At 46.8% G+C, this 18,628-nt stretch overlaps 1 protein-coding gene across 2 annotated transcripts in view; it reads right to left on the bottom strand.

Annotated features, from left to right (window-relative positions):
• Nucleotides 1-18,628, bottom strand: part of NID2 (nidogen 2) — a 58,201-nt gene that overhangs the window by 24,480 nt on the left and 15,093 nt on the right. For both annotated transcript variants that reach the window (XM_025870044.2, XM_025870045.2), the window contains exons 5-8: nt 9,239-9,388; nt 8,552-8,797; nt 7,157-7,357; nt 5,639-5,869 (exon numbers count right to left, since the gene is read on the bottom strand). In XM_025870044.2, the coding sequence (XP_025725829.2) occupies nt 5,639-5,869; nt 7,157-7,357; nt 8,552-8,797; nt 9,239-9,388 (828 nt within the window). The remainder of the gene's footprint in view (nt 1-5,638; nt 5,870-7,156; nt 7,358-8,551; nt 8,798-9,238; nt 9,389-18,628) is intronic.

Genomic DNA, 18,628 nt, shown 5'->3' on the forward strand with positions numbered 1-18,628 from the left:
CACGAACAACGGGATCCTCCTCACGACGAGTTCTAGTTCGCCCTCACCCTCTCCAACAGCCTGACTCTCTGACAGGAGAGCTGGAACTAATTTACTCATTTAATCAAGAGAAGAGCGGTTTTCCTTCAAGGAACAGTCCGTTCCGCTTCCCCGCGTGGCCCTCTGCCCAGTCTCCTCAACTTGCCAGAAGGAGCCCTGAAGTGGGCGCCAGGGGGTCCGGTTCTAGGAGCCCAGGAGAGACGGCCGACCCGCAGCTGAAGCGCAAACACTGGGCGAGGTGCGGGGGCTGCGGCTGGGCCGGGCCCCAGGCTCTGACGGCTCACGGGGCGGACGCAGCCCCGACAGCACGGCCTCAGCGGCCCTGGGAAGCCACGCGCGCCCACGTCGACTGGGGCGGCCACGCTGTGGCCCAGACCTTCCAGCCGGACCGTCATTCCCTCTGGAGAGACGGAAACACTCAAGATGATAATGCTGTGCATGGAGGGCAGCGAGAGGGGGGTGCAGGGGGTGTGGGGGAAGGATTTTGTTACTTGTTTTCTTTTGCCCCGTTTTTCTCCTATTCAGGGAGCATAACCCGTATTGCAGTGTTCTATAGGGGTGGATGCAACAGGGTGCAGACACAAAGGGTTAAAACACACATTCCCTCTTGCAATTCGGCCCAAATTTTGAGGCGTCCTGAGGCCAGTGGAGTCCACGTGGGAAAGCAGGGCCAGGCGAGGTGACCGGGTGGGCTCTGGAGCTGGTGCCCGGGATTGGGTCCCAGCTGGTCACTTTGTAGCTGCGACTGGGCAAGTCTCTATAACATGGCGGCTGATGATCGGCCTATTGGGTAGGGGATTGTGTGGGACTAAGTACTCAGAACAGGGCTTGGCACCAAGTAAACCATCCTTTGCTAGTGTTAGGATTTGACTTGCGTGGAAGGGAAAATCACATAAAGTTCTAAAGACAAATTAGCAGCCTGGTACCTGACAGTTTACTGGCATTCTTTCTGTTACTCCCATCTGGTCGGTCTCCAGGAAAAATACACCCAGAGATTTATCTTTTCCCCACATACTTCTAGAATCGGAGCAGGATTCCTTGGCCTGGGAGGCTCCTCCGCTAATCGTTGGTTTTTACACATCAGACACCTTACACCCAGCAAAGGGCAGAAGGAGGTTTTCCTTTGTTTTTGCTCAAATCTTTTGAGAAAGAGACAATAATCTTTTCCCTTCTTCCGATACACGTTTCTCTAAAATCAACTGACATTTTCATGCTATTAATTCAATACCTTATAATCCTTGGGGTCCCAATGCCTGCACCCCCAAGCAAGTTTCCTAAAACCAAGCTGCCCACCCACCCCGCACCAGCAAACTCTGGATTCTCCTTTCAAGTCATCTCTGCATCCTTGAAGAGTCCGGCCCTCTGGCCTTAATCTCGGTATCATATTGCTGAAGTGACCGTCGCACCTTGAGCGTGAGGAGGCTTCCGGAGCCCTCCTCTCCAATGCTGAGTCCTAGAATCATCTCTCGGAGACACCAATTCCGGCCTCAACAGTATCAGTATGGAGCCACGTGTGGGAGACCCTCTCTTTTCTCCTCCTGTGCCCCTCGCATTCTAGGGGAAAGCACTAGCTACTGGCTTTCAGAATTAAACTGTCCCTTTCGGGCACCTGGGTGGCTTAGTCAGGCCATGATCTCAGGATCCTGGGATCGAGCCCTGCATCGGGCTCCCTGCTCAGCAGGGAGTCTGCTTCTCCCTCTCCCTCTGTTCTTGCTCTCTCTCAAATAAATAAAATCTTTAAAAAAATAAATAAAAGGTCCCTTCCATCTGACAATTTCCTACCTGCTAGGGTTCCCGGACTTTGCAAGCTCATCTTCTGGCTCACCTAAACATTTTTTATTTTTTTAATCAAGATTTTTAAAGAACAGTTTTAGGTTTACAGAAAAACTGAGAAGTAAGTAAAGTTTCCATACCCTCCCCTTTCTCCAGTTTGCAGTTCATTAGCTTCTTGTATTAGTGTGGTACATTTATAACTGATAAACCAAGATGGATATAGTATTACCTAAAATCTCTAGTTTACATTAGGGCTCACTCTTTGTGTCATGCAGTTGTAGGTTTCGGTAGATGTATCCACATCTACAGTGAATAGCTTCACTGTCCTAAAAATCCCATGCTCTCCCCATTCACCCCATCTCCCTCCCCCTGAACTCCTGCTAACCACGGATCTTTTTATTCTCTGTAGTTTCACTTTTCCTAGAATGTCATATACAGTTGACCCTTGAACAACACGAGGGGTAGGGGTGCTGACCCCCTGCATAGCTGAAAATCTGTATAACTCTTGACTCCCCCCAAACTAGTAGCCTACTGTTGACCAAAAGCTTTACCAATAACACATATTTTGTATATTACATACTGTATTCTTATAATAAAGTAAGCTAAAGAAAATGTTAAGAAAATACATGTTCAGTACTATACTGAAAAAAAAAAACCCACATATGAGTAAACCTGCCCAGTTCAAACCCATGTCATTCAAGGGTCAACTGTAGTTGGAATCACACCAAGGTAGCTTTTTTCAGACCGGCGTCTTTTGCTTAGCAATGTGTATTTCGGGTTACTCACGTCCTTAATGCTTCATAAGCCTAGAACATTTTTACCATCATGTTTATCAAGCTTCACAGGTATGGTTAATTCTAACTGAAGTTTGAGAAACACTGCTTTAGTTTTTTTTCCCCCCTACAATTATTTTTTTTTCCAGTTAAGATAGAACTCACAAACCATATAATTCCCACATCTAAAGTACACAATTCAATGTTTTTTAGTATATTTACAGTTACGCAACCATCACCACAATCAATTTTAAAACATTTTAATCCCCCACAAAAGAAACTTGCACCCTTTGGCTATCCACTCCTTACCCTCCTATTATGCCCCAGCCCGACGCAACCACTAATCTACTGTTTTTGTGGATTTGCCTCTTTTGGATATTCCATTAGATAGAATCAAAATGTTGTCCTTTGTGACTAGTTACCTTCACTCAGCATATTTTCAAAATTCATTCCCATCAGTATTTCATTCCCTTTTTATGTGCTGATAATATTCTGCTATATGGATATAGGACATTTTAAAAATCCATTCATCAACTGATGGACATTTGGGTTGTTCCTATCTTTTGGCTATTCTGAATAATGCTGCCATGAATATTTGTGTCCAAGTTTTTGTGGGGACATAAACTTTCATTTCTCTTGGTTATATAGCTAGGAGTAGAATTGCTCAAGTGGTAACTCTGTGTTTAACTTTGAGAAACTGGACTGTTTTCCACAGTAGGTATACCATTTTATACTCCTGCCAGCAGTGTATGAGGGTTTGTTTCTCCACATCTTCACCAATGCTTGTTATTATCTGTTTTTTATTGTAGCTGTCCACATGCATGTAAAGTAGCATCATGATGGTTTTGATTGTGTTTGCATTTCCCTGATAACTAATGATATTGAGCATCTTCTCATGTGCTTTGGGTGTTTATCTTCTGACAAATGTTCTATCCAAATATCTTTTTATTGTGTTATAAGAGTTCTTCGTATATTCTAGATACAAGTCTCTTATTAAATAAAGGATTTTCAGGGGCTCCTGGGTGGCTCAGTAGGTTAAGCATCTGCTTTTGGCTCAGGTCGTGATCCCAGGGCCCTGGGATGGAGCCCTGCATCAGGCTCCCTGCTCAGCGGGGAATCTGCTTCTCCCTCTCCCTCTGCAGCTCCCCCTGCTTGTGCTCTCTTTCTCTCAAATAGATAAATCAAATCTTTTAAAAAGTATAGGATTTTCAAATATTTTATCTCATTCTGTGGGTTGTATGTTCACTTTGTTGATAGTATCATCCAAAGCACAAGTTTTTAATTTTGATGACACCCAATTTTTTCCTTTGTTGCTTATGCTTTTAGTATCCCCTCTAAAGAAGCCATTGCCAAATGCAGAGTCACAAAAATTCACACCTTATTTTTTCTAAAATTTTAGCTATATTACATTAACATCTTTGACCCATTTTGGGTTAATTTTTTTTTAAGATTTTATTTCTTTATTTGACAGAGAGAGAGATAGTGAGTGAGGGAACATAAGCAGGGGGAGTGGGAGAGGGAGAAGCAGGCTTCCCGCTGAGCAGGGAGCCCGATGCGGGGCTCGATCCCAGGACCCTGGGATCATGACCCAAGCCGAAGGCAGACTCTTAACGACTGAGCCACCCAGGCGCCCCCGGTTCATTTTTGTATGTAGTATGAGATAGGGGTCCCTCATCATTCTTTAGAATGTGGATATCCAGCTGTTCCAGAACGATTTGTTTAAAAAACCTATTCTCTCTCCTCACTGAATTGTTTTGGCAACCTTGTCAAAAACCAACAGACTGTAAATGTGTTTGTGTTTATTTCTGGATTCTTGCTTCTATTCCATTGATCTGTATATCCATTCTTATGCTAGGAACACACGGTCTTCATTACTCTAAGTTTTGAAATCAGGAAGTGGAATTCCTCCAACTCTGTTCTTTTTCAGTATTGTTTTGGCTATTCTGGGTTCCTTAAATTTCCTTGAATTTTAGGATCAATTTCTCAGTTTTTGCCAAAAAGCCAGCTAATAGGATTGTGTTGAATCTATAGATCAATTTAGGAAGCACTGCCATTTTAACACTAAGTCTTCTGATTCATAAACATGGAATTCAGTCTTCTAATTTTCTTTTTATTTAGGTCTCAATTTTTTTTTCCAAAAATGCCTTATAGGTTTTAATGTAAAAGAATTATACTAAAAAATTTTTTTTTAATCCTAAACATTTTTGGAACAGAATCATTTAAAATTTCCTTTTCAGTTTGCTCATTGTTACTATATAGAAATACAAGATCAAAATACAAAAATTATATCCTGCAACTTTGCTGAACTTATTAGTTCTAATAGTTTAATGAATTAGATTTTCTACATATAAGATTACATCACAGGGGAACTTCTTCCTCTCCAGTCTGGATGCCTTTTATTGTCTTGCCTAATTGCCCGGGCTAAAACTTCCAATCCAGAGCTAAACAGAAGTGGCAAGAACACACCCTTGTCGAATTCCTGATCTTAGAGTGAAAGCATCCAGTCTCTCCTCGTTGAGTACGATGTTAACCTGGGTTTTTCTTACATGCGGTTCTTTTTGTTTTTCCAGGCACTGGCTCTTTGTCTTACCTTAACTTGGTGAAATCGTTCCCCTCCTTTAAGTTCTAGCTAAAAATGTCACTTTCTAGGGACCTCTTCCCTGAACCTCCAGGCTAGGCTCATAGCACCCTGTTCTCATCACAATTGTAACAAATACTTGTCAGCATCATTTTCCCTCCTGACTTGGCCTCACCTTGTTCACAGGTGTCTCCCCAACACAGACTGGCACACATACGGAGTTTGACTACAGATCAGCTTCACATATCGTACTCTATTCCTTTGTTTGGCAGGGACACTGTTCTAAAAGTTCCATTTCTACCTCTGTCTCCATCTCTAAGACAAGACTCTGCTTTATTCATCCTTACCCTCAGCACCTAACACAGAGCCTGGCACTCAGTAACCCTTAGGAACATCTGTGAATCATTCTGAGGTGACTCAAAAAGGAAGCAATGTTAGATTCAATTTTTGCCTAAAACAACAGAAGGAAATGTACCTTCAACTGGGCCAATCTGATTGGTCACAGCAAATCTAAGCACCCTTTCTTCATCCGTGTACAAGGCAAAGACCCGGTCCACATTCAGCTGCTGGGGGGTGGGGACGGCCGGGTGTCTGGGGGCGTGCCTGCAGGCCTCGTAAGTGATGTTCTGGTAGATGCGGTAGGACCGTGTTTGGTTGATGGCACCAAAGGTGAGTGAGTAGTCTCTGGAACTTGTGGAGGTCACAGCTGCAAAAGACATTATTCAGCCCAACTGGTAAACGTTTAAAATATTAGAGAGTTTCATGTAGGGTCGATTTTTTCTGTAGGGTTTTTCACCTAATGCCTGGAGCATGTTCCCTTGGGAAATTCCTGAGTTTATATGGAAAACCCGCAAGGCAATTCCGGGAATCTGAGTAGATGCAAAGCCAAAGTGCTGTCATTGCTGTCATTATTAGCAAAGAATAAATTCTGCTACCATGTGCCAGCTACGCCAGGCGCTCTATAAGCATGGCCTTCTTCATGCCTCATACTAGCGAGGTGAGCCCCGAGATCATGTGCAGGGAGCCTTACAGAGGTCAAGAAGTAGCCTAAGACATGAGGCCAACATGTGATAGAGCTGGAACTGGAACACAAGTCAGCCTGACTCTATACCCCAAGTTTTCAACCAGTCCACGCTCTAGAGGACATAGACGTGACTGCTCCCAACACCCTGCACTTAAGCCCGAAGGGTTCGGGCAAAGGAAGGGGCTGTTTCTCAGTCTGAGCGTGCAGTGGGAAGCCTGGACCAGGGTTCTGTTCACTGTCTGGGTCTCCACCACCCGTTCTCCTCCCTTCGTCTCCTGCCCAGCTTCCAACTCCCACACCACAGAAGGAAGAAAGGCACAGCTCCAAGCAAACCACTCTGCTGCAGGACAGCAACTGTGACTAAGCCAACATCTTGCATTCGGGTGGTTTTCCAGAACTCATCAGGATTGACACATGTCAACCACGGAAAGCAAGGAGAAAAGGTATTCTTATGCTCATTCTGAAGAGGAGAAAATAGGCTGTCAGATGGTAAGTGACCTTATCCCCATATATTTTCAACTACAAATCTGTAATGTGAATTCCTATCTTCTGACTCCAAATCGTTTTTACAACGCTGTGCAGCATCTCATTTTAAAACAGGCTGAAACGAGGGTACAGGACAAGTAAAAATTCCAATAATCCCTACTTTCCTGTGGTCCAGATGGTTTAAAACTGTATGTACTCATACAACCCTTACACACCCCCAAAGACAAGGTTGCTGTTTCTTACCTTATCACTGGCATTACATTAACACTGGGATGGGGACACTGATATTCATTTATGCAGCAGCCAACACTTCTCTCAGTTATACTATATATTTGATAAGAGTAATAAAAAGGATACTGAGCTCCTTTTATGTACCACACGCTGTTCTAAGGACATGCCATGTAATAGCTCATCATCCTCACAAATATCTCGCAAAATATGTACCATCCCCATGTTATAGGTGTCAAAACTGGTTATACATACCTGAGTCTGAGTAGTGGTAAATCTCCTTGTAGGGAGCTATGTGGACTGTGAAATTTGCTGGGATGTAGGGCACCTGGCCCTGAATGTTGGTCTTAATGCTCAGATAGTTCTCTGGGTCAAGTCCCTCGGCAGTTTGAGTGATTCGAACCCTCTCTTCTCCTGGGTGGAAAGTAACTTCCATAACATGGGTAAAGGTAGCACCTGGAGAGGAAGAAAGAATTTAGCACAGAGCTAGGATGAGGTAGCATCTTCCAGTAATAATTATCAGTGCATACTTCTTAATTTCTACTGCTGTTGGAGATGGTGCCTAAGAAGATCATCTGATATCCAAGACTAACTACTATTAGCTGTTGATTTCATCAGTTCCCCAAATTTTCTATTAAACGGTGTGGTTTCATCCTGCCTCCTTTCACACTGCTTCTCTTTCTAACAGCTTGTTTTCTGTGAGAAGCTACTGGGGACATCTTGACCCTTCTCTTTGTAAGGTTGCCAGACTTAAAAAACAAACAAGCAAAAAAAAAAAAAAAACCTTAGGACACCCAGTTAAATTTGAATTTCAGATAAATAATGAATATACTTTAGCAGAATACACCTCATACAATATTTGGCACATACTTTTACTAAGTTATGCAGAAGATGATTGTTTTATTCAAAACTTGCCGAAAAACAAGATCCCCAGAATAGCTCTTGAGTCTATAGCTGAAGGTGGGGGGAAGAACTTTTCTCTCAGTACTTTCTCTGTGATAAAGATAAATCCAGTAGGAAACAAGCCTTTGCACGTAAGGAGGAAAGTGCCCCAAAGTATCCTCTACACCCTTGCTATCAAAGCGTGGTCCTTAGACCAGCATGAGCGTCTCCGGGGAGCTTGCTAGGAAAACAGAATCATAGACCCCACCCCGGGGCCACAGAGCCAGAATCTGCCTTTTCACAAGGGCTGCAGGTGATCTGTGTGCAGGTTAGAGTCTGAGAAGGACTGGTCTGTACCATTATCGGTCAGAGTTGTTGGGGTGAGAGGAGGAAGGAAGTTTACTCATGAAGTAAACTCCTCTCCAGATACCCTGTGATCACCATTTGTGCATCCCTATTTGACAGATCTGCGCCTAACAACTCAAGTAAACACAGCCTGACAAACAAGCTTCAACCCATTCGGGTGAAAGGACCTAAATGTTCCAAAGGGAATCATCCTATTCCTCAGGACAATGTGAAGAACATGTGGAAGGAATCAGTCTTTCAAAAACAGTCCTGTGAGACCAAACCATTCCCAACTACCGCCCCCACAGAAAGCGAGACCCCCTGAGGCTCTGGAACACGGAACAAGCCAATCCTCACTCATGGAATATCAAGACCAAAGTGTGATGGCCAGTGACCAGCGGCCCCTTCAAATATCCTACTCACCTGTGAAGCTGAAGCCATTCTCCCAGCCTGGTTTCTGTAAAGCAAAGAGCCAGCCAAATAGGCCTCCGATTGGTGTGAGCGGGAGAAGGGCTTGGGCCGCGGGCTGAGGGATGTGGCTGATGGCCGTGTAGGCTCTGCCATCATTGCCCACAATGTAAGCATGCAGGTCCACGTCCTCGAAGTGCACGGACGTGTGGCCCACATGGAGGTGGCCACTCACTTTCCCATTGACCCGATGAGGTGCCCCTGAAAGACAGCAAATCCAGTCGACTAGGTCCATCGTCCAGGTTGGCAATGGACGCGTGGAAAATCATTCCACTCACGATTCCCAAAACTCAGTCTTTGGCCATTCTCATGATTCCTTAACCGACCGATTAACTGTCTAGGTACAAAACAGACCTGTCTTCAATTTCTTTTCTCCCATCCTCCCACTCTCCCATCCACTTTGACTCTAATGAGCTGGCAAAAAGGAGGAAAGACTTCTGGCTAATCCTCAAATTGGGAAAGGAGCCCAAATGTGTTCATTTCTCAAACATTTATCCAGCACCTTCAAGTGGCCAGTGCTGGGATGCATGCAGTGGAGATGCGCGGTCCGTAAAGCAGAGTTCACAGCCCCAGTCGCAAACCAGCGAGCAGCAAAATCATACAGGGCGCAGCCCCCAGCCCGGTCAAGTGCACACTCCTTACCTTCTGGGAGACAGTGCTTCCCATTTCCGTAAAACCTGGACTGGCAATGGCAGCAGAAGCCGGTGGCGTAGTCGGTGCAGAAGGCGTGCCGGGAGCACTGTCCGTGGTGGTCCTCACAGGTTTCCTTGTTGGCAGCATTATACGTGAAGACTGGAAAGCAGAAACCAACTTGCGTTAAAAGGACAGATTCCAGCATCGTTGCTGTCAAGCTTCATTATGGACACCACATCTGCGCCATAAAATCCGCTTAGATGGTAATAAACAAATGGGTTTTTGATGTTTAAGAGACAGGAACAACATTCAACCCAAGGGAATTAACTTGCTTGGTCTTCTGGCAAGGAGTACTGCTGACGGCTCCCATCTGGTCTCAGTGCAGAGCTGGGGAAGGCGGAGGAGGCTGCACCACTCCGGTGTGAGTGCAGGAACAGAAAGGCCAACCAGGAAGCACATGTTAGGCTGAACTGCACAAAACTGCCGTCCTGTGGGTCTACAATGGTCAAATAGCAGGTTTATGTGGCTCAACCCGAAAGGAACGACCCCAAGAGGAAGACTGAAGAGAGAAATAATGAATGCAGTCTTGGGTCCAAGCATTCTTCTCTTCTAGGGGGACCCTGAACCTAGAGAGAATAGCTTGTAGCTTGTCTCACTGCCCAGGGAAGTAGGTTTTCTTGTGAGAAGGGCCTGCAAGAGCACACACAACCCCCCCCCCCTAAGGAAAGTCTATGGAGAGGGAGGGAGGAGAGGGAAGAGGGGAGCCAGCTCTTGTTTGCCCTGTGCCTTTGAAGGGTTTCTGGTGGCGGGTATGGCACAAGCAGACTGCCACGCAGTATAAGAGAGGGGGCCACAATCACAGCTCTTCTGGGAGACCCATGTGGACCAGTAGTGGTTCCTTCTGTCTCCCACTTATTCGGCCCATTAAAAAAAAAAAAAAGAGGGCCATCTGTACTACCAAGAAACAGAGGAATTGGAGCAGATGCCATTGTCCATAAAAGAAATGGCCAAGGGAGCGGGGCGTGGCTGGGGGGCTCTAATGGAGAAGAGGGGGCTTTCTCAGGACACCAGGGATGATGCTAATCCTGAGCGTGGCCGCCAGGAGACAAAGTGGCTGTGCACACCTGGCCTCCACCTCCCTGGGAGCAGCAGTTGGGGGAGACTCCGGGAGCACAGGGGCAAGCAGGGACAGCACAGAAGCCTAGTGCTGGACTGCTGCAAGGGGTCAGCTCCCGAGGAAGACAGATACCCGACCCCTGGGTGAACCTAGCTGGCAGCCGTGCTCCAGATCTAGGTCTGAGGAGGAGGAAACCGGAGGGCAAGGAAGAAATGGAAAGATCAACAGGTAGGGACACAGGATTCCAGGGAAGAACAGAAAAAGAAACCGAGGGAGGGAAGATGTAGCACCACGTTAAGTTAACACCCAGCCAGAGACTTATCAACCAGTGAAAACAGAACACAGTTAACATTTAAATAGTGCTTCCTCTATGCCAGATACTGCTCTATGAAATTTATTCACGCTTTCAGTTTGCACGCAAGCACGGGCCTTTTTATTCCAGTTCTGCAGATAAACAAGGCGAAGCACAGATTAAAGGGACTTCCCTGAAGTCATCCAGGCAGTAGGTAGCAGAGTTGGGATTTACACCCAGGAGGTCTGGCTCCAGATTCCTAGGAGCTGTACTCCAGTGCAACCCAAGTACTTAGACCGAGAGAGCTGGGTTAAGGATCTGATCAGGTGCTTGAGGTTGATCAGCATAGACTTCAGCCGGTCAGATTTGAGGCATACTTTATAAATCAAGCCTAACGAATGGTAGGAGAGTGCTGAGACAATCCAGATGGGGCTTACGGCACGCTGGGGGCAAAGCACAGGAAGAGCATTAGCTTTTGGACAGTAGGACAATCCCTGACTGATGCTAACGGGTTCTTGAGAGAGCGGCAGGCTGAGGGGTTGGCAGGACAGGTAATACGGTCTCCAGTGGAACGTCTGGGAGCAGCGGGAGAATGAAGTCAGGAGAGCACCTTGATGACACAGTTGAAAAATTTCAGTTTGATAAAAATAGATATTTAGGCATAACCCTGAACGTTTTTTTTAAAATAGGAAAGTGATACAGAGCTCACATCCCCCTCACCCCAAAAAACCCAGAGTGGATATTACAGAAACTGTTGTGAAGAAAACTATGCATCACTGTCTACCATTGGTTTAAGAAGTCCAGGGGGATCCAGTTTGAGTAAAAAGAAACCAATGGAAAAAAAAAAAAGAAAAGAAACCAATGTAACTTGTCAGTCTCAGGTGTCTCCAGCCCCTAAGGTAACAGCTAAGTGTAAAGCAACAGCGCCTGGAGGACCTCGCCCAGGGGCAAGTGCTCAGGCAGGACTCACCTCCAGAAGAAGGCGGGGGAAGGGACGTGGGTGTGTGGGGAGAACAGCAGGGTGCCCCCCACCTCCAGAGCTCAACCGTGCCCGTGGCTCTGTGCAAACCGCAGAAATGCACTGTTCCCTCCTAGAATCAGGGTGACACTCCTCCACACCTCCATTGCCAGAAGTCACATTTTTCCTGAACGTACCCTGAGTACCAAGGTAAAGAAGCAATCTGATACAGGCCTAAAGGATAGTCATTTTCAGGTGAAGTCGAGTAAAAAATAAAACCAAACTCTAAACCCTATTCTCTGGAATTAAAGAAATGGTGGGTTTGTGTTATATTCCCTGTATTTGTTATTTGGTGAAGACTTGCACTCAGTCCCCATTGCAAGAGTGGGTCATCGGAACAGGGAGAGATGGGATGCAGGAAGACCACTGATAGGGAGAGTTAGGTTAATTTAACTAAAAGGCACAGGCATGGCTTTCCTATGGGCAAAAGGAGAGAAGCTCAGCGATGTAGCCAGCAACTTACAAAGGCAGCTGTGCCAAAGTTTGAGCTGATGCCATACGGACTGCATTTTTCTCACAACAAAAAACAGTGGTTAGGCTCGCGTGAAAGGCCATTAGGCAACTGAAACTATAATCATAACAGGTTATTGGTTATTGGGAAGCTGCTCAGGGATATTCATAAGCAGTTTTGTGGGATATTGCATTCTCTGGACGAAGCTTATCGGGTCACAAACAGAAGCTCAGCCTTCCAGCCCCATGACAACTACACAGGGAAAGAAGATGGGTTCGCTCCTAACAGGGGCATCACAGGCTCCCCTTAGGATCCCTTTTCCGTGCCTGCCTTCACACAGGTGTGCTCGCAGATGCACACACTTAAAACTTACAACATCAGCTTGTCAGGGGAAAGAGGTAAACGCCTGTTGTGCTTTTCTTTCATTTGTTAACTCAACAAATAATGGGAGCACTCACTATGAGCCTGGCTCTGATCTAGGAATTAGGGATAGAGCAGACAAACATTCTGTCCCGAAGCTTACATTCTCCTAGGCAGCAGTGAACCAACAGGTAAATGATTTAGTACAGAGGTTGTCGTTAGGAGCTATACGGAATCTTAAATCAGGGAAGGTCAAGAGGGCTGACAGGGGAGGGGACTTCGCTCTTTTAAACAGCGGGATCAGGAAAGACCTTGGGAGAATGTGACCTCGGAGCAGAGGCCTGGAGGCAGAGGCAGCAGGACACAAGAGGAGCAGGGGCAGCGGGAGAAGACTGGGCAGGTCCTGGCCGGTTGGCAGAGGGTCCTGCAGGTCACAGGAAGGAGCTGGGCTTCGGTCTGAGTGAGAAGGGGAGCCACTGGGACATCTGGAGCAGAAGAGTGATGACATCAGACTTACGATACCTCGAGAATGAGCCAGTAAGCGGGTGTCCTGGCCGCTGGAAGTGCCGTTGGAGAAGAAGGGCCCAGATACAGAATATTTTGAAGATGGAGCAGACAGGATTTGCTGATGGCTTGGAGGGAGCAGACAATGGGAGCAGAAAGGGGGAGAAGGCGAGAGCGAGGGAGAGAGAGAAGACAGAGCAGAGAGAGAGAGAAGTCCACGTGATATTCACATCTTGGTGAACTGCCATCTCCGGAGACAGGGACGCTGTGGCGGAGGTTTGTGAGCGATCAGTTCCAGCAATGGCTTGGAGGTATCAGGGAAGCTCTGCCCCCTCTGACAGGACCTATAGCCTCAGCAGGGCCTCATTCAACCACGCAGAAGGAGAGCTGCATTTCTTCGTGGGCTGGGGAGGGGGGACTATTGCATCAGAATCACCTGGGGTGCCTGTTAAAAACATTAATTCCCAGGGCACACCTTAGCGCTACCAATCCACATTCTAGGGGTGGATCCCAGGTATCTGCACCTGAGCCACTGCCCTGGTGGTTCTTATGCCCACTGGTGATGATGTTCAGGACGTTTGTAAACTTTCCATTTCTGAGCTAGGGAATGCTCGTTAACGTAGTTAATGAATTTCATCTGACAGCAGCTCCTAGGGTGGTGGGATTTCAGAGAATGCTCTCACATTCATTCCTGGCCGGCTGAGCAACAGGACTCAGTGCTTATTGCCCACTTGGGCCCAGAGCCACAAGCAAGCAACGTGAAGATCCTTTAGTGGAGGAAGCCCAGAAGCCAGACCCTTCCCTGAAGAAGAGGCAGAACTGCACCTAGAAACAGATCCCACATGCAGCTATCAATCCCAGGCAAGAAAAGCCAGACTTTTGGCCAATGGGCCTTCTCAAATTTCTATGGGAAATGCAGAGAGATCCAAAGATGCTGCACTACTTGAAGGTGTAGAATCAGTGTCTGAAATCCCAGCTAGATGAGACGTGCGATGAGCTCATCCCAAAACAAAGTGGCAATTTTCTTTTTCAGTGATATGCCTCTTCACATCAGACTTCTGGATGTATTTTCACACACTTCTCCCTAGTCTGGTAAAGAAATATTATCTCCATTTTATGGATGAGAAAAAAGAGGCCCATGGACATGATAATGGCCTTCTGGCTCTAAATCCCATGCTTTTTCCATTACACGGGGCAGTACTCATGTGTGGCCTTTGGAATCACCAGGGGACCTGGTTTAAAAATGCAGATTCTGGTTCAGACAGCGGAGGAGGAGTGTGGAAATCCACATTTTAAAAAGAAGGGCCCCAGGTGAGTCAGGTGCAAGTGAACTAGAGCTCACCCTGAGAAATCCTTTTTCTTCCATGGCCTCCTTTCTCCTGAATTTACCCAGAGGCTACCTTTCGTAGACCCTCCTGGGACCCACTCTGCCCGAGAGCACCTGTCACAGAGACTCAAACAGTAGAGACAAGTCTGCTGGCTTTTCAGGGCACAGCAGGAGGGCGGAGGCCAGCCAGGTTTGAAGCACTGAGTTTGCAAAGGCTCTGTGAACTGTGGTTAGACAGCGGGGAAAGCAGTCTTTACATGAGGACTTTTAAATCTTTTTTTCCCATTTAATGCTTTTTTACTCTTCTCATACCCTTAATAGAAAGAAAAATGGGTACATAAAAGAAGCAAAGGCAGGGCCAAGGATTTGTCCTATTTGGGAGTTACTCATGAAAATGGAAAACTCTGCACCAGATTTGATCTGTCCTTCAGTCTTCATTTTGCCAGCAACATTTAAGCACCTGTCTGCAGCCTTGGGCCTGCCCTCCTTTGTTAAGGGTCTGGCCCAGCCACGTGGAAGAGGGAAGGCGGGCGTGTTCCAGGCACAGTGTGGGAGCACAGAGGGGATGGAGGGTGTCCAGCGTGGGGCTGCCCCTGGCAGCTGGAGTGACTTTTACTTTTAACAGCTTTTACTAAAGAAAAGGACCCACATTTTCACTGCAGGAAAGATCTTCCCAAGTCTCCCTGCCTTGAAGAATGATTGATTAGTAAGAAAAACCACATCTAACTTTCTAATGAAAAACAGTGGCTTGCTTTTTCCTCCCGTTTTCATGTTTATTCCTGGCGTGTGTGTCTGTGGGTAGTGTACAGTGATGCTGGCTGGGCAAATAGTTATTAGGACTATGACGCCAGCAGGCTCTGCCATGCAGGTGTCTTCACGGGTATGGGAGGCCTTGGTGTTCACAGACCCCGAGCAACCTGGAGCTGTACTCGGGAGAGAGGCTTTCTCGTCTGGAAGGCGGGGTGGGGAGGCAGAGCCTGCTCTAATCCATTGCGGGGTGGAAGCCGCCTGAGTAACACATTCCTGCAGCCTTTCCCAAAGCCAAAAGTATGGTGGGACTAGAAGCCGCAGGGAAATCCCTGTGACACCCTGGGCTTTCCCGGCTCGACTGCCATCTAAGGAGAAACACAAGGATCCAACAATGGAGTATGAAGAGGTTTTGAAAGCCAGGTGTCCCTCCCCCTTTCTAACTCACCATGCAGCTGGAGGCAGGATGCCGCTCCTTGTAGCACCACCTCAGCAGGCGTAAGGATAGCTAAGAGCTCTGGAAGTCATCATCCCTGCTCCCCACCACACAGGTGGTCCTGGTCAGCTGTCGTCCTCACCTCGTTCACCCGCCCCCTTGACTCTCTCCCTCTTTCCATGTCCACACGTCAGTCCTCTGTGCGGACTGTTTCCTCAGTTTCCCTCTCTGGACTCAGACTCTGACCCCATGGGCTGGCTCAAGGCCCTCCTCCTCCACGAAGACTTCCCAAACTGCAGGGACACATGGGTCAGCTCACAGCTGGGGCCAGTCCTTCCATGGCTTCCTTGCCTCTTACTCAGACAAGTCAGTATTTCCAGGCTTCAGTTTCTTCCTCTGTAGCATGGGAAGACTAACAGTATCTACCTCACAAGGCAGTTCAGAAGAGCGATCGTGACAGCACAAACTAAAGCAAGTTCCCACTGAGTGTCCCGGTGGGAATGCAGGAAATGCCAGCCCAAACTTCTACTGGTGCTTTGGTCAGAGGACATGTGGCAGGTGCGCACGTAACTTTCTGGGCTGTCGACAAGCTCCTGGAGCTCCCTGGAGAAACAAGACACCTCAGACTGAGGATGCTTTCATTTCCATTTCATGGCTGGTTCTGTGCTCTATGAAAACAGACCAAAGCGAATGATACACTTGAGGCCAGAACTGGAGGGTGGTTGGGACATTCTTGCGTGGCGTACACATGTTCTGAAAAGAATCTAGATTTCTCAACAACAAGAAAAGTCTGTAAAAAGAGTCCCTAAGGGCAAAAAAAAAATTTTGAAAAGAAAGGGAGAGATATTTGGGGTTTCTTTAGCTAAATCTTAAGATCTTTGTTTGGCAAGATGACTTCTAAGTTTAAAAGGGAAATTAAAGTATGGGGCTTGGAGCTTCCCATATTCAATTTTGGTTCTCACAGCTACCTCACGAGGTCTATACTTCCTCCACGTTATAGCTGGGGAAAATGAGGGTCAAACAGAGTATATATCTTACCCCAAACCACACAGCAGAGCTGGGAATCAAGCTCAAGTCCACCTAATACCAAAATCCCTCCTTCTCCATGCCATTAGTAGAAACAGCCAGGCAGGATGGCTCACGGCTGGGCCCTTGTAGGCAATGTTCTGTGTGCGTCTCTGACACCCCCACCCACCAGCTGTCCCAGAGGAAGTCCACTTCTGCCTGACGGACCTCTGGGGTGCCAATGTTTCATCTGGAAAAAAAAAAAGTATCTAACAACTGCATGGTTCCATAATCCACGCAGTCTTCCTAAAGCCTGAGGTGAAAACAGAAGCTCACCCATTTTCCCTCTCTGCTTTCAGGTTTTAAAGTCTTCCCTCTGTGCTAACATGCGGTTGCTGATTTTTTTTGTCCTTCAAGGTTCAAAAATGTCCAGTTATTTTTTTCTAAATGTCTTAGTGTATTAACCAGCTTTTTCATATGCATTCTGCCATCCCTAAGACATCAGGAGTGGACGCCCTCCAGCAGCTGCTAAATATCAGAGTTCATGCCCCAGAAGCATGATGGCTGCCGTCTCTGTTCTCAACGTTCCTTAAGCCTCCTCCCTGTCACTCCAGTGAGCTCAACCTCTCAGAGCTCAAAGCAGGCTGTGCAGCCTCTTCTTCTGAACTCTTTAATAAATCACTCCACAAATCTGCTTCTTCATATTCCAACCTCTTCCCAGGGCAGGAAAGCACAAGCGAAAAGACCATTTTAGGATTCCATCTTCACTTCAAAATCCCTTGACTAAAAATCTTTGATACTTGGCTTTACATTTTCTTTAGATATATGGAATTTTCACTGAAAAGTCAGGAGGTTGTCAGAAGGGTGTGAAGGTTCTGAAGCCTTCCAATCAAATTCACATCTTGGATTTGACAGAAATGTAGCCCTTCGGCACAAATCAAGGCCCGGTGACTCAACAAGCCTCTTGGCTAGTCTCTAGCCATCCCCCACCCCATTCCTACCTCTTTAAATCTCCTATAATTAGAGCAGCCACCATTTATAAAGGATCAACCGGTGCAGACACTGAGAACTTTGTTATCTCATTTAGTCCCCTCAGCAAATTTAGGAGAAATCCGAGAGGCTTGGGGGTTCCGTGAGTTGCCTCAGGTCACCCAGCAAGCGAGCGTGCAAGCAAGTGAGGCAGCTAGGATTCAAACCTAACTTTGACACCAGTGCTCTCTCCCTCTGATCATGACACGATGCCACTTTCATCACAAAATAGTTTCTTTCCTCCTAAAATAGCACTTCTTCAAGCATATTCTTACAGATCACTACCACAGCAGAAGAACACAGAAGGCCCTCTTTGCTGGGTCAACATGTCTTTACTACAAAAGAATGGGAAACAGAAAAGGTAGGTGGGGGGGGGGTGAAGGGGGAAAGACATCCTGAAGAGTGCTTTCACCTCTGGCCCCTTTCCTCCTATTAGAGGTCAGATGAGCAGTCCCTGGAACAAATGGAATGAATCCCTGCTCAGTTTCCCACTCACGTGTTTACATCCCTGACTGGGAAGAAAGAACTGAAGTGACAAGTCTCAACTGGGAGGAGAAGGCAAAATGGCTCCATGTCTGTATTAATTAACCACTGCCTCCTCCCGGCATTTCTTTTCTGGCCCCTCACTCTGGTCAGTGAGTCATGGAATGAGGACGGGACTCCAGGGAGGTGAATACCACAGCTGCACAGCCATGAACCAGAAATGACAAGACACAGGTGGCTAGCAACTTTCTTACCCTGTGGGTCTCTGCTCCCACACACCACCGATGCATCTCTAAGCAAGGGGAGCACAAGCGTTGTCCCACAACAGAGAACGAATCGGGAATGTTCATCTGAGCCAGCACAACCAGCCACTTAAAACTACAGCCTTAACCCCTCCAACCCTGTAATGTATATGAAACCTCAGAATGTTTCACCTTTGCTGAACTTTCAAACTGAAATACTTCATTACACTCGAGAGCGTAGCTGGCCCAAGCAGCCTAGTTCTTCCGCACTTGCTTCATGAGGCCCGTTTGTAAAAAAACATTATTAATGGTCAAGAGATTCCAACAGAATTTGCCTGCCAAGATTTATCTGGCAAAGGAAACATACTCCGTCTCCTGAAACATAGGT

The sequence above is a fragment of the Callorhinus ursinus genome, unplaced genomic scaffold (genome assembly GCF_003265705.2).
Source record: "Callorhinus ursinus isolate GAN/ISIS: 27379988/994484 unplaced genomic scaffold, GSC_fseal_2.0 scaffold8, whole genome shotgun sequence".
NCBI classification, from domain to species: Eukaryota; Metazoa; Chordata; class Mammalia; order Carnivora; family Otariidae; genus Callorhinus; species Callorhinus ursinus.